Source organism: Rhinolophus sinicus, linkage group LG06, assembly GCF_036562045.2.
Source record: "Rhinolophus sinicus isolate RSC01 linkage group LG06, ASM3656204v1, whole genome shotgun sequence".
In the NCBI taxonomy this organism is placed as follows: domain Eukaryota; kingdom Metazoa; phylum Chordata; class Mammalia; order Chiroptera; family Rhinolophidae; genus Rhinolophus; species Rhinolophus sinicus.
Window position 1 is genome coordinate 134,167,936 of NC_133756.1, and position 21,348 is coordinate 134,189,283.

A 21,348-nucleotide genomic window follows, 5' to 3' on the forward strand; every position below is an offset into this window, starting at 1 on the left:
ACTTTTATGCCCTGGCCTGATTTTCTAATTATTATGTGGAGAACTTACTGCAAAAAATAATTTAAAACTTTGCAGAACATTTTATAGTACAGGCAAAAAATATATTTTTCATTAAAAGGGTAGACCAGGTTGCATATGAGGATATTGCACATTTCTAAAATCCTTTTTTTTTTCTGTTTTCTACAGGGCTATTTTCTTCTTTTTGAGTCTATGTTAGATTCTGTCCTTTATGCAAAGAACAAATACTTGGCAAAAGGAGGATCGGGTGAGTATAAAATTCTAGCTTTAATAATCAAATTTTAGTATGGCAGAACCAAATGAACCTTTGGATTTCAAATAAACTATGCATGACTGAGAAAATTCCCAATAGAGATGAAAGATGTTTCCATTAGATGGAGCTTTAAGACATTTGTTTAGTACACTGTTGATAGTAGAACATTATATATAAGATATGCAGGACTCAAAGTTAATGGTATTCTCAAGAACACTTTTTATAAAAATACAAAGGACTGGGTTTGGAAGCTGTGATATTCAAATCAAAATCTAACAAAGTTTTTGTTTTTTTAATCCTTATGACATTTAGTTATTTGTTTTTTCAAAAGAACATTTTATGCTAGGTTAGAGGTTACTGTATTTTGCCATATATAATGCATTCCTGTGTATAATGCGCACCCAGGTTTTTGGCTCAAACTTTCAGGGAAAAAAATCTTGTGTTTTAATTTTTTAATTCAATTTTTTATTTGTTTACATTTAGGTACTTGTTTTTTTATTATAAAGGAATTTTAGTATTTATTTTTTAACATAATTACAAGAAATTTTCTGTAACAAATAATTACAAAACACAAGAACAGATACAAGGTACAAGAAATTTTATGTACTGGTAACCAATTTATGATATTTACACATCACAGAAGGCCAAGAAGTCTGTCATTTCAAGTTCGTCATAAGTTCCACAAAACCAATTATCCCAGGGTATTATTTTGCATACGGATATCATTATTGTTTTCTAGAGTTACATTTTTAACTCATAAGCATACATAAAAGAATTAGAAACATTTCTATAGATACGGAATTAGTACTACCCATGTATAATGCGCATCCTTATTTTTCCCTCACAAATTTGGGCAAAAAAGTGCGCATTATACCTGGCAAAATACGGTATTCACTTTAGTGGCAAATTTTCCATGACTTCACTAAATACATAAACCTGGCTTCCATGTGGTTTAATGAGAACATTTAAATAGTGACTGGTTTTACTTAGTTTTTAAAGCACAGCATACCCAATCAGTATTTTTAAGTGGATCCCAATAAATTTGGAAGGCTTTCTTTTCATGTCCCTAGTGAACTCTTAATCATTTTAGCTCTGCATACTCTAAGTGATACTGGGTTTTTACAGGCCTTCTGCTGTGAACAGTTGTACACAAACAAAATATTTTTTCAGAACAGGAATTATGTTTTGCTCTTCTTTGACTCTTCAGCGAGCTCTACATCTCCTGGAGCATAGATACAACATCATATGTGTTTATTGAATTGAAACATTACAATCAAATTGAATAACGTTGGTTTCCCTTCACTCACCTCTCCCTGCACCTTCCCTTTCTCAAAGCTTCAGGATCAACAAATGGCGTCCATGGTCAGTGCAGTTGATAAAACTGTTCTATAAAAATGGATGAAAAGGAGGAGAGATCTTGAACTAGTGACATAAAGCACTCCTGCCTGTCCATGTTCTATGAAATTACTTTGGTAGTTATGGTACAATAGACATCAGTAAGGCCAAAACATAAAGCGCAGAGAAAATTTTCCAAGACAATAGAGTTCTTTTTATAATAGCATTTAAATGGATTGCCTTTCTTTTTCAAATGCTCTCATTTTGTCACTGTTTTCTACATCCATTTTAAGATAGACTCCTGATCTCTGACATGAACTTGGCTAGAATTTTTAGATATATTTTGCCCTGCAACTATTGGCTATATCTTTCGATAATTGCAGTGGCTTTTTTAAAAAAAATGAGTACTATATTTAATTACTTAAAAACTAGTGTTATCTACCATTTGTGAATTGTCTGTACAAGCTGCCAGATAATATACTCTGCCTTTACTTGTGTTATTACATGTAATTTTGAAAACAGCTCTTTGAGATTTTAGAAACAAAAGGGTCCTGGATGATATATGCTAAGCAGCCAAGCCTTGATTTTTTTTTTTTTTTTAAACTCAGATCTGCTGGATATTTCTTTTCATTGTCCCTTGTTTCCGTACTAACGTGTATTTTATTGAGTCTGATTTTTTACCTTGAAGTTGTTCTAGGGAAGATTCAGAAAACTGTTTCCATACCTCCCTGAGTGATATTCATTGATCTTACTGAAGGAGTGACAGCAACTTAATACATTTAAATTGAATTCTTGATGAAATTCATTAAGAACTTACAGCATGTGAGTAATGAGGTTATAGTTGAAATAGTGGCAGTGCTATTTCCCATCATCAGAAGGATAAAGTAGAGGCTCGTAAGTCTAGCTTTTTCCAAATTTTCATATAACTAATATTAGTACTAAGATAATCTGGAAGTATATTGAAGCGAGGTCAGCATTTAACTGCATAAGTAGTGCTGTTGAATGTTATTTAACAGAATCAAGAGAAAAGAAGGAAAAGTCAGAAATGAGTAACATGAAGTAGTTTAGCCTATTGTGTGCATTTGCGTATGCCTTGATGAATGTCACCAACCATCATGCTCATTCTTCTATTGCAAAGTAAAGTTTTCTTTCATGTTTTGCTGAAGGAAAGATTTATTAAGCAACTTATACTGTAAAGATTTTAGAAAGAATTAGAATATGAGAGGAGAATATTGAAGACCCATATAAACATGAAGGGAGCCCAATTTACATTTTTATATGAATTAGTGTTCAATTTATGTTCTTTTAATATATATATGTACACACACGTACACACATATATACATAGATGATAGCATGAAGTGAAACTTGATAAAACTTAGCCAGTAACTTGAGTATTCATTCTCCTTGTTATCACCAAGCAAGAACTCATTTTCTATTACTACTAATAAAAATAATTTTGTAAAGCTAATGAAATTGGGCTTACTAAAGACTACTTATACTAATTTTAGCTAAGATTTACAAATGCTAGTTGTGTTAGGAATTGTAGTGTTTTACATTCAACCAACCAAGAGATGAGGAGGAAAACTAAGAAAATGGTCGTAACCGGTGTTGTTTCTTTTACAACTAGAATTAAGGCAAAAACAAATGTATGTTTTAGGATAACAACATAGAATGCAAATGTTTTGTACCATAACAATGTCACATGCTGTATCTCAGAAAAATTGGAAAGGGAATGCAGAAGGCATGAGGGAGAAAGTGCATATACTTCAATTGCTTTATCTTTAACAGCAGGAATTTATGGAATATCATTTAAAGCTGACAAATCAAGTAACAGAATTATCACTTTTAGCCCTACAAAGGTAATAAAATTATACAATTGATTAAAATTGAGTGGTGAGGCTTGCAGTGATACATCTTTTATCTATATGTACATTTTGATGGTGATTACGTGATTGTATATTTATCAAATCACGTAGACTTATACACGAAAAAAGTCAAAAAGAGTGAGTTTTACTGCATATAAATATACCTCAATTAAAATGACTTTATAAAAAGTGAAATGGTATTTCCCACTCTTTCAGATCAAATGCATTGGGATATGATTTGATTTCTCACTTTCCTGAAAAATATATTAAAGCTGTGTACTAACTCTATTCCTACTTCTGTATTTGTTGTATCATCAGTGCATTCTCCTTTTAATGTTTTAAAAAAATTGGGTGATTAAAAAGAGGGAAGGGAAGGGGAAGGACAAGGAAATATACTAATTTTATCATTACTCATGATAGATTAGTAAAGAGTGTTGAAAATAGAAATATTCTATAAGGTTGTAATTATATATTTAGCTACTTGAACAAAAATTCAAAACTTCCTAAATATAAGGACTAATACTCTGGAAAAAAGCAAAAAGACCACGTAGTGAGCTACTTAAAAAACAAAACAAAAACTACAGATACAGAAAAGATAACATGAAATGGTAGAGTTGTAAACAAAAAGTATTTCTTGTATCAATAAATTTAAGTGGGCTAAACTCACCTATTCAGAACACAAGAATTTCAGATTGGATATTGGATCACCAAAGAAAAGCCAATTCTGTGTACTTTATAGAGGCACATCTAAAACAAAATTATTCAGAAAAGTTAAAGGGATGAAAAAAGATATTCAGGCAATTTCCCCCAACCCCCAACATGAAAACACTCGTGATATTGATATCAAACAAGAGGGAATTGGGGCAAAATATTATGAAATTAATCATATGAAACTTAAAGTGAATCAACTGAAAATTATAAATGATGAAAGAATTTAGTATATTATAGAGGTACAGAATAACATAATGAGAAATAAGCAAGACTTATATGCAGACAACTTTATTACTGCAGGATGCCCAAAGAAGATTTAAATAAATGAAAAGACAATCATGGATATAAAGAATCAGTGCCATAAAGATGTCAGTTCTCCCAAAATTAATTTAAAATGAGATGCAATCCAAAAACATGGACAGTTGTTGGAGATAGATGTTAAGTACACGAGAGTTAATTATGCTCTTCCCTATTTTTGTATGTGTTTGAAAATTTTTTATAGAATAAATTTCCTAAAATTGTAATCAATCCCAATGAATTGGGATTTTTTTTTAAATTGGGATTTAAAAATTTTTTTAATAGGAATGGCAAGGAAAACTCTAAGATAGAAGGGTAGCAGCAGGGTAGGAGTGGGAGGACTGGAAGAATAGTGCTACCAAATAGTAAAACACATTTAAAGCCTCGATAACAAAAATAATATATTCTTGCTCTTGAATGGACACATAGTTGAGCAGAATAGAAAATCTTGTATAGACCCAACAATATATTGAATCTCATACAATTAAGGAAATAATTTACTGTAGTAAATTGTGTTGAGACAATTGGGTAGCCCTCTGTAAAATAGAAAACAGTAATGTTTAACCCACACAATAAATTATATACTGTTGTAAATGGTAAATGCGTCAAAATGTAAATGCAGAAGAAAAAAAGTAAAACTACTAGAAGGAAACATAGATGTATTCCTTTATAAACTTGAGGGAAGAGGGCTTTCTAAATACGAGCTTAAATTCAGATGCCTTAGAAAAAAGGTTGATAAATTTGATTATATCCAACTAAACTTATAAGTGGCAGAATATGCCATACACAAAGTCACAAAAGAAACTACAGATTGAAAAGAAAATTTATTTCCTGTCACCAACAAAAAGCTAATCTCCTTAACATATAAATATTCTACAAATGAATAGACCACAAACCCAATAGAAAATTGAGCAAAGAATTGAATGGCAGCTCACAGAAAAGGATATATATACGGATGACTCTTAAATATGTGCTCAGTCTCTGTCATATTAAGGTAAGGTCCAAACTAAGAAATTTTTGCCTTACTCAAGATTGCACAGAATTTTGATATGTTTTCTTTGTGAATTTTTAGATTTTACATTTAGGTCTGTAATTCATTTGAAATTAATTTTTATGAATTATATGAGGTAAGAGTAGATGTTAATATTTTCCAATACCTTTTGTTGAAATGACTATCCTTTCCCATGAATTGCTTGGCAGCTTTGTTGAAAACTAATTTACCATGTACATGTGGGTCTGTATCTGTATTCATTTAGTTTGGTCTATTAAGTCTATTCTTTCACCAATACTACCTTGTCTTAATTACTGTAACTTTATACTAAGTATTGATATCAGGTAAAGAAAGCCCTTCATCTTTATTCTTTTTAAAAATTGCTTTGGCCGTTTGGTTATGTGTGTATGTATGTGTGTTTTTTTACAATAAATTGTAGAATCTTATTAATTTTAGAATATCAATTTAGAATCTATCAATCAATGTAAAAAAGGCTGCTAAAATTATGATAGGATTGGCTTGAATGAATAAATCAATTTGAGAATAATCAGCATCTTAATATTGAGTCTTCCAATCCATGAACACAGTGTATCTTTTCATTTTTTAAGGTCTGTAATTTCTCTTGGCATTTTAAAAATAATTTTCAACATAGAGATCTTGCACATCTTTTGTTAAATTTATTCTTAAGTATTTAAATTTTTTTATCATTCTTACAAGTGGAAATTTTTAGATTGCATTTTTCAGTTGGCTGCCGCTAGTAAAAATACAATTGATTTTTGTTTATTAACCTTGTATTCTATGACCTTGCTAAGTTTGCTTGTTCTAGTAATTGTTTTATAAATTTATTTGGCTTTTTTATGTTAACATCCTGTCATCTGCAAGTAGGAACAGTTTACTTCTATTATTCCATACTTTCTACCTTTAATTTTTTTTTTTTTTTGCTTATAACTCTTCGAATAAAATAGGAAACAGTAAATCCATTGAAATATAGATAAATGAATAATCTGAAAGTTAGATTAAGAATGGGGTATTTACCTAGTTTCAAAGAACTTCCCCACAAACTATTTTTTAATTACAAAAGGGAAAAGAGTAGATTTCAGTGTAGAAGCCCAGCAGACTCTGCTTTAATCATGTAATCAGGGTTGACATCCTCAGGAATGGGACACATTGAAATTGTGATCCGATAGGAACACAAAGAAATAATTTCTTTCTTTGAAACTTCCTTAAAACTGGTAATACTTTTGTGAAATCAGAATGGTTGCATAGAAAATTTAGGAGCCATTAAAGGAAATACCTTTCACATTACTAGAGAAGAATGGTATTTTCAGTGCCTTTCCTTAAAAGCAAAATGTAAGGTTCCCCCCCCACACACACATACATCCGTGGTCAGAACTAAAATTTCTAATGGGGTCCTTTAAAATATACATCTTCTTTGAGTTATAATTGTCAGGTTATGAAATTGAGGACTATGTCCAGTACAATGCAGAATTACTATGGCAGCCATTTCCTAACTCACTGTTTCCTCATTTTGACAGACCATCACAATCACTGGGGCCTTTTGTTAAAAATATGGATGTTCAGTCCCCACATTAGAGCCTAAACCAAAAACTAGTGGAACAGTCCTGTTTTAAGAATGTATTTACAATGTATGTTTCCCTTTGCATCAGTCAGGGTTCTTGTTGGAAGAAATAGAAATCTACCCTGGCTATTCAGCAGAGAAGGAATTTATTAAAAGTATAGGCTAAGTTACAAAACTTCTATGAGAAAATAGTCTGGAAAGTTACGCAGCCAGGAACAATGCTCAAAACTACCTTATATGACTGTTTTAGAAGTGAGACCACTTCTAATGCTGGGCATGAGCTGACACAGATGACACTGCTGATCTCACCAACAGTAGGCATTGCTGCCTCTGAAAGATAGAGCTTTGGGTGCGTATCATTCGTGGAACCTTGGTCATGTGCACATGCCTAGCCTGCAAGGGAGGGAGGGAAAGCAAGTGTCTGTCATTGTCAGCTTCCATAGAGGCAAACAGGCCCTTATAACACAGAATTCCACAAACATTTCAGAAGGGGGCAGCAAAATAGAGTGGCAGATACCGTGTTTCCCCGAAAATTAAGACCTAACCAGATAATCAGCTCTAATGCATCTTTTGGAGCAAAAATTAATATAAGACCCGGTATTATTATATTATATTGTTATGTTATGTTATATTATATTATATTATATTACATTATTTTATATAAGACCTGGTCTTATAGTGAAATAAGACCAGGTCTTATATTAATTTTCGCTCCGAGATGCATTAGAGCTGATTGTCTGGCTAGGTCTTATTTTCGGGGAAACATGGTACATAATATTCACTGATAGATCTGCGTCTGTCAATGGTTTTACATTGGAAGCCTGATCTATGCTAATAAGAAATTGCCTCTGTTGTAATTTCCGGATTTGCAAATATACTTTCCTTGCTGTTTCCCTCTCTATGTGGAAAACTGAGGAGTGCAGTTTACTTACTCCTCCCTAATTTCTGCTTGGCTGCTTTCTTTTTTAGTGTTTCTTTTTACCGTGTCTTATTTCTTTACTCAGGATGAATGAAATAAGCCTGAACGTTTCCATTTTCCTCACTTTGCCGTGACATTTTATTAATCTCCAATCTTTCTCAACCCTTTCCTCCTTCCTCTTTCTCTTTCAGCAAGTGCCCATTTACCTTAAGAAAATAGGGTTCCTCTTTCTCTTTCTTCCATTTCAAAAGCATAAACTGTAGCATCATACATAATGGAAAGCATATACATATTACAATTAGACTTTAAGTTGAATCCCTCCATTGTCAGATGACTAGTTATCTAGTTAGCTGATTAAGACCAGTAATTTGGGCCAGGTACTTTATTTCTCTGAACTTCAGTTTCCTTATCTGTAAAAGGGGGATTATAATTCAGCTTTATAGAATTAGTCAAAAGTCTAAATGAGATGCTTGACATAAACTAGTTACTCAATAAATGTTATTTCTCCTCCTGTTACAGCTGGTAAATAATGAGATTAGTGGTAGGTTTATACCTTATAAAAGTTTTGAAATGTATTTAAGCATAATGGTATACTCATGTCTATTTCATCATCTTCAGGTCTGCTTTTTTCACATTTATTATTTTGGTTTTGTTCAGTGATATTACGGTAATATCATTTTTTACTTTTTTTAGTACATAATTTTTTGGTACATATTACAGCATTTTAGCCTTGCTAAACTTTGGTGGACCTAGTTGCTATTATAAGTTAATGGTGGGAAAATGTTTTCAATTTCCAAATAGGTTTTAGTTAATTTTTTTAAAGATATACTTACTGTGTAAATTGGAAATTGATTTTTTAAGCTTACTCAATTCCCAAAATATTTGCTGATTTAGTGGCTTTTTCTTTTTTTGTGTTTTAAATTTTTATTAAATTTGTTGGGGTGACATTGGTTACTAAAATTATATAGGTTTCAAGTATACAATTCTATAATGCATCATCTGTCTGTTGTACTGTGTGTTCACCACTCAGAGTCAGTTCTCCTTCCATCACTTATATTTGACCACCTTTACCCTCTTCTACAAACCCTCTCCCCCCTTTATCCTCTGGTAATTTCTAAACTATTGTCTGTGTTGATGAGTTTTGTTTGTGTTGTACTGTTCGTTTGTTGCTTCCAGTGTTATATTCCACATGTGAGTGAAGTCATAGGGTTCTCGACTTTTTCTGTCAGACTTACTTCACTTAGCATGATCATCTCAGGATCCATCCATGTTGTTGCAAATGGCACTATTTCATCTTTTCTTATGGCAGAATAGTATTCCATTGGGTATGTATACTACATCTTCTTTATCCAATCATCTGTGGAAGGATGATTCGGTTGTTTCTGTGCATTGGCCACTGTGAATAATGCTACAGTGAACAGAGAGGTACATAAATCTTTACTGATAAGTGTTTTCAGATATTTTGGGTAGATAACCAGAAGAGGGACTGCTGGGTTGAGTGGTAATTCTATTCTTAATTTTTTGAAGAAGACTCCATACTATTTTCCAATAGCGGCTGTGCCAATTTACATTCCCACCAGCAGTGTATGAGAGTTCCTTTGTCTCCACCCTCTCCAACACTTGTTATTACTTGTCTTGTTGATAATAGCCATTTTTATAGGAGTGAGGATGTATCCCATTGTGGGTTTCATTTGCGTTTCCATAATAGCTAGTGAAGTTGAGCATCTTTTCATATATCTATTGGCCATTTGTATGTCTTTTTGGGAGAAGTATCTGTTTGGGTCCTCTGCCCATTTTTCACTTTGTTTTTTTTGTTGTTGAGTTGTTTGAGTTCTTTATATGTTTTTGATATTAGCCCCTTATCAAGGTATTGTGTGCAAATATCTTCTCCCATTCAGTTGGTTGCCTCTTTGTTTTGTTATGTTGTTTTTTTTTGCTGTGCAGAAGCTTTTTAGTTTGACATAGTCCAATTCATTCATTTTTGCTTCTATTTCCCTTGCTTTTGAGATCAAATTCATAAAATCCTCTCTGAACCCAAGGTCCAATAGTTTGGTACCCACTCTTTATTCCATGCAATTTATTGTTTCAGGTCTTATATTTAGGTCTTTGATCCATTTTGAGTTAATTTTGGTATATGGTGATGGCAGTTTAGTGTCATTCTTTTGCATGTGGCTTTCCAGTTTTCCCAGCACCATTGATTGAAGAGCCTTTCTTTTCTCCATTGTATGTTTTTGGCTCCTTAGTCAAAAATTTTCTGCCCATATATATGTGGGTTTATTTCTGGGTTCTTGATTCTATTGCATTTGTCTGTGTGTCTGTTTTTCTGCCAGGAACATGCTGTTTTGATTATTGTCACTTTGTCGTATAAATTGAGGTCAGGGAGTGTGGTATCTCTGGCTTTGTTCTTTTTCTCAGGATTGCTTTGGCTATTTGGGGTCTTTTGTGATTCAATACAAATCTGATGATTTTTTGTTCTATTTCTTTAAAAAATGCCGTTGGGATTTTGATGAAGGTTGCATTAAATCTGTATATTGCTTTGGGTAATATGGCCATTTTAATTATGATGATTCTTCCAGGCCATGAACACAGGACAGCTTTCCATTTCTTTGTGTCTTCCTCAGTTTCTTTTAATAATGTCTTATAGTTTTCCTTGTATTTGTTCTTCACATCCTTTGTTAAGTTTATTCCTAGGCATTTTATTTTTTCAGTTGCAATTGAAAAGGAATTTATTTCACATCCTTTGTTATGTGTATTCCTAGGTATTTTTTTATTTTAGTTGCAATTGCAAGAGGAATTTTTTTTTCATTTCTTTTTCTGAAATTTTATTGTTGTTATATAGGAGCGCAATGGAATTTTGTGCATTGATTTTGTATCTTGCAACTTTACTGTATTTGTTTATTGTTTTCATTTTTCTTTATGCCTATCAATCATTATTTCTCTAAAATCTTCATATTGTTCATGTGTACTGTGAGAAGAACAGTTTTTTCGACTTGTTTATTATCTCCTTTTGTTCTAAACCTTTTTACTCTGTTTTTCTAATATACAAGCAGTGATGCTAGTGTTTACTAAGAATTGTTTCTTTATGCATCTCAATCTTATCCTTTAGTGTCCAAAAGTTTGTGAGGCATTTCTAAGGGATAAAGGATTTCCCATCTTTATCTATTCACCATGTGAGCTGTTCTAGTGACAAATGAATTCTGGGCAGTGAATCGAGAAGGACACAGATGTCAAAGCCATGAATTTATAAATGGTCTCTTAAGAGGGTGCTTTTGTCCAATCAGCGCTTTGTTAATTTCACCTACAAGAAGGAATAATTATTCAATTATGCTTCTGTGTGACAAAAAATCAAATGACAAATGTGTCAGAATGTGAAGGTAAAAGGTTAGTCAGGATTTTGGCAGGTGGCCCCAAATTTTAGCCAGCTGTGAGGAGGTGGATATAGAACCAGATTGACCTATAACACTGATTACAAGTCCTTTCTGAATAGTCATAGATCTTAACTAACTAAAAAGTAATTTCATTTCTAATGCTAACAAATACAAACACTATTATTTTCTATATCTTTGTGAAATATAATTAGCTTGAAAAACATACCTCAACACTGAAAAAAGTAAAACCATATTCCTCTTTAGTTTGTTTCTTCTTACCAACATGTTTTCAAAACTGTTTTTTTATTAGTTTTAAAAGTTGTAGTTTTTCCTTATGAAAAACTTGTTTTTAATTCTTAGTAGTAGTACTAGTTCATCATATTGCTTGATTGATACAGAGCCAGAGGTCAGCAGACTTTTTCTACCAAAGGACAAATAGTAAATATTTTCAGCTTTGTAAGCCATATAGTCTCTGTCCCAACTGCTCAACTTTGCCACAGTAACATTGCACCGCCATAGACTATAGGTAGATGAATGAGTGTGGCAGTGTCCTAATGAAACTTGATTTACAAACCAGGCAGTGGGCTGAATTTGACCAATGGGCCATTTTGGCAACCCCTGATACAGCAACTGGTGCTATTTTTAAAATTTCACTAAGATTTTTAATATTCTAAAAAACTCTATGAACTATGTTAAATAAATCTAGTGTGTGTACTCTGCACAACTCCAGAGGATATTTGATACCCATAGACTACGCTGCAAGTAGTACAATATGGTGGCTCTGATAATACCTCCCTCATCCATTTCTTCCTCCTCAATATCGGGTGTATCTATAGCTGGCCTGCTGCCCATTTTATAGATAAACTTTTATAGGCACATAGCCACGTTCATTTGTTTATGTATGTATTGTCTGGCCACTTTCATACTGTAGCAGCAGAGATGAGTAGTTTGAACAAACACTACATGGCCCACAAAACCTAAAATAATTACAGAAAATGTTTGCTAACCTCTGATCTATACCTTTATGATGTTCCTCTTTAAGGATGAAATTACTGTGGGATAGCTTATATGATTGTCATATTAAGTCCAACAAAGGATACATACAGAAGTTGCCAAATATCTAAAGTTGCTTCAGAATTCTGTTTCTTCTTCAGTGTTTCTCATCTGAAAGATCTGGTTCAAGAAACTAAGCATCCTTTTCTGTAGCTGATATTCTTCCTGGGTCAGCATTTTCAATAACAAATCAGTTGCTTTGAAGAATTTGTATCAGTCAGGAATTTAAGCCCAGTCAAGAGGTTTACCATGTCTGTGGAGGAAGAGAGGAGAGTAGAAGTATATGAATTTACATGACAATGGACTCTAGCCCATCTGCCTCTCACATCTGCCTACCTGTCCCCTTAGGATGGACTTGAGGAAGTTCTTATCAGCGGTATAGCACCAAGTATTTTTTCTGGGTATCTCACTTGTCAGGTTTGAAAGAAGCAATTGCTTTGATGCCAGCAGAGCTTATCATGGGCTTTATTTGGAAGATAAGTTAGTGCTGTTATCATTGAATAATAAAATTCCCAAGGCTGTGGATAGAAGCAACGTTTGGGGAAGGAGAGAATTATTTCTCTACTGTTTAAGTCTGGAGACTAGTTAATAACCATGAAATTTTCTTTTGTGCCTTTCTATGGTACATATGTACTTGCTTTCAGTTTCTTGATATAGGAAAGTGTGATTTATATTTTAATTCTGATAAATGTTGATATTTGAAGGACAGTTATTAGTAAAAATTAATATTTAAAAAATTTTGTTACAAAGACAAGTTTGTTATTAGAAGAGAGTGTCCTGCTTAAACATTCTCTGCCCTTACCCCTCTTAACATTTACTCTCCTGGTTTTCTTCTTAACTCCTGCAGCCCCAGCTTTGCAGCTATTTCTTCTCAACCTCCTTTTCTTCCACACGCACCATAAATCCTGGTCCTCATCATGTACTCTCCTTAGCAGACCTCATGTAAGTTCCATAACTTACATTTCCATTTATATGCTCATGGTCCCAAATTTGTATTTTGGGCCAAGATTATCTCTTGACTTTTAGGTCTGTATATTCAGCTGCTTATTGGATATTTTCACCTGTTTCTCTTACGAGCAATAAACTCTCATATTCCTCTTGTTTGGCCCTTATGTATTGCCTATTTAATGATTAGTCCCATAATTTGCCCAGTTGCTAAAGCTAAAAACTGTCATCCTTGACTCTTCTCTCTTCCTCACCTTCACTGCCAGCCAATCTTATAGTCCTTTGAGTTTCTACATTTTGAATAGCCTTTGGCTATATCGCCTCTCCATTCCCACAGCCATGTACTTCAGATCACCTGGATTATTACAACTATCTTTTATTTTGTCTTTGTCTTAGTCTTGCCCCCTCCCATTCATTCTCCACTCCAGATGGCTTTTCTAAAAACAAAATCTGATCAAGTTGCTACCCTATGTAAAATTTTTTACTCGCTCATCATTATTCTTAGAATAAAATCCAATTTACTAATGTAGTTTACTCAGCCATGTTTTCTTTGGTCCCTACTTAACCTTTTTACCTTTATATCTCACTGTTTCTCTCAAATTGGAGTACATATTAACTGTGACCCTATATGCATGCTGCTTGCTTTCCCTAGAGTACTCTTTCCTTCCCCACTCCTAATTTACTTGACTCCAGTTTTTATCTTACGTAATACTCCTGTTCTCCTGCTACAGCCAAATCTGGATTAGCTGTTTTTGCAATAAACTCCCTGAGTCCCTCAGACTTCCCCCTCACAAATAATTGCCCATTTATTTGTCAAAATTGTCTAAGTTTCTTGACAATAGGGACATGTATCCATAGTCTATAAATTAGAATAACTTCTCTGGCACATACTTAATGTTCATAAATATTTCCTTTTTATAATAGGAAAGGGTAATTGTAAGTTTAATATTAATGAATATATTCATTTCAGGATTATTTAATTATGTCATTCTGTTTTAATTATTTTAATAAGAACTCATCAATGAAATCCTTATTTTTAATCTTACCATTACAATAATGGAAATAGTTTTTATTTTTAAAGAGGCTACAAAATGGAACTTAGTTATTTTCCTGATCTATACCTTCATTAACCTACCACTGCTAGTGATCAATTGCTAGTCATCCATACTTATGGATTTGGTATTTATATTTAGCCTTTAAAAAATTGTATTTTGTCTTAAAGAGAGATCATGCTAAATTGTTGGATGTTTTATTTCTTACAGTCTACCCTGATATTTGCACAATCAGCCTGGTGGCTGTAAGTGATACGAATAAACACGCTGATAGAATTGCTTTTTGGGATGATGTCTATGGCTTCAACATGTCCTGCATGAAGAAAGCAGTTATTCCAGAAGCTGTTGTAGAAGTTTTAGATCCAAAGACTCTTATTTCAGACCCTTGTAGCATTAAGGTAAGTGTTTTACCAATTTTATTTTCTATAACAGCATTTCCATTTTTCTTAGTGTTCATTTATGAGTTCAGTATTTAAAATTAATGTTGATTTTTTATGTCAGCCTTCAAAACAGTAATTATTCTTCCTATTTTAATCATTCTGAAGCAACTTAAAGTCATAATGCCAGATGACTATGTCATCCCTTTGAAATCACTTCTCTTTATATATTGAAATTCCTTATACTGAGGGCTTGAATCATTCACTTTGGGTTAGTGCTGTATTGCCATTTCTGCTTCATCACTATCTCCTGGCTTTATTCCAGCTTCTCATTTGTAGACAGATTATTCATTCATATCATATATTCCACACAGTTTACCTTTTCTCTTTCAAATTTCTTCCAGGCTTTTCAGATTAAGTCATTACACTGAAATCTCCCATGAAACTAAAGCCCTACTATGTTCAGATTTTTCAGTTAATTTCTTTTGTGTTTTAATATCTTATTCTTTACTATGATAATATTTAGTTTTATTGTGAATTTTGCTATGTCAAATTTGCATGAATTGAATAATAACTTTGCAGTGAAAAGCCATATTGCTTTTCTTAAAAACTCCTCAATTTGTTTCCGTTAAATAAATCAAACAAGCAAGCAAACTTGTTTAATGTTAGGTTCAGAACATTGTCTCCTCTTTTACTCACACTGTTACTTTCAAAGCATCACTAATTGTTCTCTGCACAAAGTAAATATTCAGTAAATACTGATTTTATTAAATGGATAGATAATTTAAAATTAGCATAAAATAATGAAAATGTAAAGTTTCTCAACAAGAGTGAGCTGATTAAAATTGCATTCAGCTTTTTAAGAAAAAATAATACAGCCTGGTTAATGATTATAGGACTGTTCATGTTCTGATTGTAAGGGATGTATTTGGATTCTTTGGCTTAAGGTAGCAGTGTACAGTTATAGCCACCTCAGCCTTAAGGCTGAGAAGAAAGAGGAGGGTTGTGGGGGGAGGGGTGGGCTAATATCTCTACTGTGCTCTTAAATATCAAAAACTGCTATGAGTAAATAGTTGAAACAGAAAATTTAGGACTGAAAAATGAAGGTATTCAAAAAGTATACATACCCGTTCTCTCTTTTTTTTAAACATTAATCAATTATTTATTCATCTGTTTGTTTAGGTGAATATAGTTTGTTCTGTGTTCTCCAACTTCCCTTCAACTAAAAGGCAACCACATTGTAACTTCTTTTAAATTTTCTCAAACTATTTAAAGTAGAATAATGCCTCAGGTGTGTAGTCATGAATAGCGTTCACTGTGTTACATGTACTGATGGCATGTCAGTGTTTGACAGCCTTTACAGTATACTCTGGTCACACTGCTGTAGCTGATTCCATCTGCTCTCCATAGTGAAATAGAGAAGGATCTGAACCAGGGAGAATTCTAAATATAAGGATATTTGGCCATTATTGTTAGCTGAATCTTCATAGTTTTTTTTACTCATTGGTCGGAATTGTTGTAGATTTTGCTAATATCTAATAAACTTATCTTCAAATGCAGTTACAAAATGAATTCTAAAATACCTTGTCCCTTTCATTAGCATATTTTCAAGTTGGCATTTCCTATAAAAATACTGACTATTATCACACATAATTGATAGCAAATATATACCATTAGTGGTATACAAAATGATTTTAGTTGGAACACAGGAAAACATCTTTTATTTGAAAGTAGTGTGTCTTAGAAAAACTTTAGCACATCAGAGCCATGATTTGATATATACTATTCTTACAAGAAGTTTAAGTAAAAAATACTAATTTGATTTAAATAAAAATTAAATGATAGTTCTTTGTCGCCCTTAAATTTGGAAACAATCTCCAAAATGAGGTGTGAATGATTCAAGTTTGCAAGACATTGGTTTACAGTACTCCTTTTTGAATAAAAAAGAAGTATTTATCTGTTTGGTTTTGGTTTGTTTTTACTCTTTTTACTAAATTATTTCCTCTACTTTTTTTAAATGGGTAGCATATAGATTGCCATACAACATCTGTCTCAGATTTGGAGTTTTCTTCGGATTTTACCCTGAAAATCACAAAGACATCTTCGTGCACGGTAAGCTATTTCATTCTACTTTCACAAATTTCACTAGCAGTGTAGTTGATTGGCAGGCTAATGAGTTAATTACCACACTTGTGATAAATGAAAAAGACTATTGCCGTTGACATTCTATCTTTGCCTTTGTTAGAGTACTGAACAGATCTGTTTTAATAGGTCAGGAGACTTCAAAAAAGTTCAGTTCAGAAGTGTAAGTATTAAGAAACCATATTTACATTATGATTTTTCTTTGTAGATTCTTCATAATTACCTATCATAATTAATTGAGAGCACTCAAGCTTTATCTTCATAGACTGAAGTTCATGTTCTGCTCCTCCCAATAACTCTTAATACTCATTTGAGATGGAAGTAAGATATTATTAGGTGTAATATTTTGTACTTATGTGTGAAAAATAATAAAGAATGATGATTTACCTTTCTTTAAAAAACCAACGTGGTATAATACAAAAAGGATGGGCTTAAGAAAAGTTAGACAGATCTGTATTCACATTTGGTTCTACCACTCACTAGTTTGTTACTTTGTTCAAGTTACCTAGGCAATCTGTACCACAGACTAACCAACTAACTGCTTTAAGAAAAATGGTAATAACTCTTTCTATATTGAAGAGTGGTTACAGAGATTAATGAGATAACATGTGTAAGCACCTACAGTGTGGCCAGAAATGTTAGGTGATTAAAATATATTAATTTTTTTCTTTCTGAAATAATTTCTAAATGTATATTAATGTTATGATAATATTTGCCTTTACCAGGAGACTCAGAATGTTTAAATGTGGGCCTTAAGAAAGTATGAATATATATATTTATATTTTAAAAATTACAGTTTTAAAAATAACTAATTATATCTTCAAAAGTTAAAATTTTTATTGAAAACTGTTGTCAAAAACTGAAACGGACTATAGTCTTTCATTCTTCAACCTAATTATTTTAAATATTTTGTTCAGATTGACATACAAAAGATTTTATGGCTTCTTTAAAATTGTTTCAGTTCATTTTGATCCAATAATTATTTTATATCCAAATGAGTTTAACAATGTGCTTTGATGTTTTGAGGAATTCTGTTTGTTGAACTTGGTTTTACATTTTTTAAAAGTTAAATATCTAGATTCCAGATTTAGAATTTTGGGGTACCCATTATATTTAATTAGTTGATGGAAAGCAAAATTTCATTCTTCCCATTCATTTTTCCCAGATTTGCTAATTCTGCTTTTCAGTAACAGAAGTAATTTAGTCAGGCTAAAGGCTTTAATTCCTAGATTTATGCTGTCTTTTGATATTAGTAATCCTTGAGAATTAAAAAAGACCTCCTGATTAATGACAAATGACCAATCTATAACAGAATTCCTATATAGAAATTGATTTTCATATCACCAGTATTACTAAATAATATTATTTTAAATCTACTTTCGGAGACGTTCGCAAATGTAAAATTAGTGAAGACATCAAAAACTGTGTTTGCTTTTAGTCGTGCACATTTTTGAAATTTGTATAGACAGATGAGTTTGTTGCGCTTCACTGAAATGTTCTTTATTTTCCGAGTATTGGTCAGAGTTCTTAGTTTCAGGTTGCATAGTCCAAATCAGATTGTTTTTGTAAGCAGAAAGGGGTTTGCTAAAGAGACTAAGATAATTTCCCAACAGATTAAGAGAGCTAAAGGAAGGGGTTATATTTTGAATACAAAATATACTTGCTGCATTTCTCTCTGTACCATCAGAGTTCCATTAAAAAAAGTCGGAAATAAATTGTTACAGCTGTAAAAAAACCTTTTAGAATTATATTTTTATTCCCAAATTGTCTGAATGATTTTAATATAAAACTGGAAATGAGACAGGCCTGGAGTTTGGGAGGAGGGTGGCAGGAGTTTGGAGTGGACTTGTATATATCTGATTACTGCTGAATAACATAGTTCTGTAACACCTTCAGAGGCATGTATAGTTTCGAATCATATTTATTGGTTGCATGCCAGGAACTGAAGATATAAATTTCACTACTTATTATTCCATGTTAACTCTTCTGAGATTATTCTGTCAAATAATTAGTCAATATAAATTGTCTTCCCATGGTGATAATATCTAAGTCATTTAACACTTGCGTGTCAGGCAGTATGCTAATCACTTTATTTTTTTTCCTTCTTTTTTTGTGAGTAGAATTTTTTTTTTAACATACTATATTATATTAGTTTCAGGTGTACAGCATAGTGATTAGATGTTTATATAACTTGCAAAGTGATCACCCTGATAAATCTAGTACCCATCTGGCACCATACATAGTTGTTACAATATTATTGATTACATTCTTTATACTATATTTTATATCACCATGAGTATTTTGTAATTACCCATTTATATTTATATTTCTTAATCCCTTCTCCTTTTTCACCCAACCCCCTAACCCCCTTCCCATCTGGCAGCCATCAAAATGTTCTCTATATCTGTGAATTTGTTTCTGTTTTATTTGTTTAATTTGTTCTTTAGATTCCGCATATAAGTGAAATCATATGGCATTTGTCTTTCTCTGCCTGACTTATTCCATTCAGCACAATATCCTCTAGGTCTATCCATGTTGCAGATGGCAAGATTTCATTCTTTTTATGGCTGCATAATATTCCATTATACATGTACCACCTCTTCTTTATCCATTCATTCATTGAAGGACACCCAGGTTGCCCCACGCCTTGAGTATTGTAAATAATGCTGCAACATATATGGATGCACATGTTCCTTCAAAGGAGTGTTTTGGGTTTCTTTGGATTAATACCAGAAGCGGGACTCCTGGGTCCTTCTTTGTCTCTTGTTATAGCCTTTGTTTTAAAGTCTCTTTGCCTGGCATAAGTATTGCTGACCCAGCCTTTTTTTTTTTTTTTTTCATTTCCATTTTCATGAAATATCAGTCTGTGTGTTTTTTGATCTGACGTGAGTCTCTTATAGAAAGCATACAGGGAATGAATGATAAAAAAATACAGTTAATGTTTAAATTACAAAAATAATTATTACAGGAAAAGATACATTGCCATTAGTACTCCTCAAAATACTCCCCCTCACTTTGAACACACTTTTCCCATCATTCTTGCCACTTTCTGTAGTACATAGCTCTGAAGTCCTTTTTTGTGAGTGTTTTCAGTTGCACTGTTGTGGCTCCCTTGATGTCCTGAATCAATTCAAAATGTTTACCTTTCATGGTCATTTTGACTTTGGGTAAGAGCCTGAAGTCGCATGGTGCCAGATCTGGTGAATAAGGTGGATGAGGACACACCATAATGTTTTTATTAGATTGGTGCAAAAGTAATTGCGGTTTAAGGGGTTGAAAATAATTTCAAAAACCACAATTACTTTTGCACCAACCTAATGTTTGACAAATTACCATACCAGAAGCGATGTGTGACACAGAGCATTGTCATGATGGAAGATGAAATAAAGACATGAAAGAGGACTTCCAGAACTGCTTCAGAAAGTGGCAAGAACAATGGGATAAGTGTGTTCAAAGCGATGAGGAGTATTTTGAGTGGGATTAATGGTAATGCATCTTTTACTATAATATATTTTATTTAAACATTCACCATATCTTTTGATCACACTTCATGTTATTTTCTTATCCATTCAGCAACTCTATCTTTAGATTGGAGCATTTAATCCATTTACATTTAAAATAATTGTTGATATATATGTAGTGATTGCCATTTTACTATTCATAATTTTGATTTTTTTTTGTTTTCCACCTTAAAGAAGTTCCTCTAGCATTCCTTGTAATACTGGTTTGGTGGTGAAGAACTCCTTTAGCCTTTTCTCATCTGGGAAGCTCTTTATCTCTCCTTTGATTTTAAATGATAGCTTTGCTGGGTTATCTTGGTTATGGGCCCTTGCTTTTCATCTCTTTGAATATTTTGAGCCAATTCCTTCTGGCCTGCAAAGTTTGTAATGAGAAATCAGTTGACAGTCTTATGGGAACTTCCTTGTGGGTAACTGACTGCTTTTCTCATGCTGCTTTTAAGATTCTCTCTTTGTCTTTAACCTTTGGCATTTTAATTATGATATGTCTTGGTGTGGGCTTTTTGGGGTTCATCTTGTTTGGGACTCTCTGTGCTTCCTGGGCTTGTATGTCTATTTCTTTCCCCAGGTTAGGACATTTTTCTTTCATTTCTTCAAATAGGTTTTCAATCCTTGCTCTTTCTTTTCTTCTTCTTGTATCCCTATGATGCGAATGTTGGTCCTCTTGATGTTGTCTCAGAGGCCCCTTCAACTGTCCTCATTTTTTTTATATATTCTCTTTTCTTTTTGCTGTTCCAACTGGGGATTTTCTGCTATCTTATCTTCTAAATCACTGATTCGATTCTCTGCTTCATCTATTCTGTTGATTTCGTCTAATGTGTTCTTTATTTCAGTTATTATAGTCTTCATTTCTGACTGGCTCTTTTTTATGTTTTCTGTCTCTGTTTTTATGTTTCCTATCTGTTTGTTGAAGTTCTCCCTG

General features: G+C 32.7%; 1 protein-coding gene across 2 annotated transcripts in view; it reads left to right on the top strand.

The window, feature by feature from the left end:
• The window catches only part of PRMT3 (protein arginine methyltransferase 3), a 126,775-nt gene that overhangs the window by 65,429 nt on the left and 39,998 nt on the right, over window positions 1-21,348 (top strand). For both annotated transcript variants that reach the window (XM_019742634.2, XM_074336134.1), the window contains 3 exons: window positions 187-265; window positions 14,600-14,787; window positions 16,792-16,878. In XM_019742634.2, coding sequence (XP_019598193.2) covers window positions 187-265; window positions 14,600-14,787; window positions 16,792-16,878 — 354 coding nt within the window. The remainder of the gene's footprint in view (window positions 1-186; window positions 266-14,599; window positions 14,788-16,791; window positions 16,879-21,348) is intronic.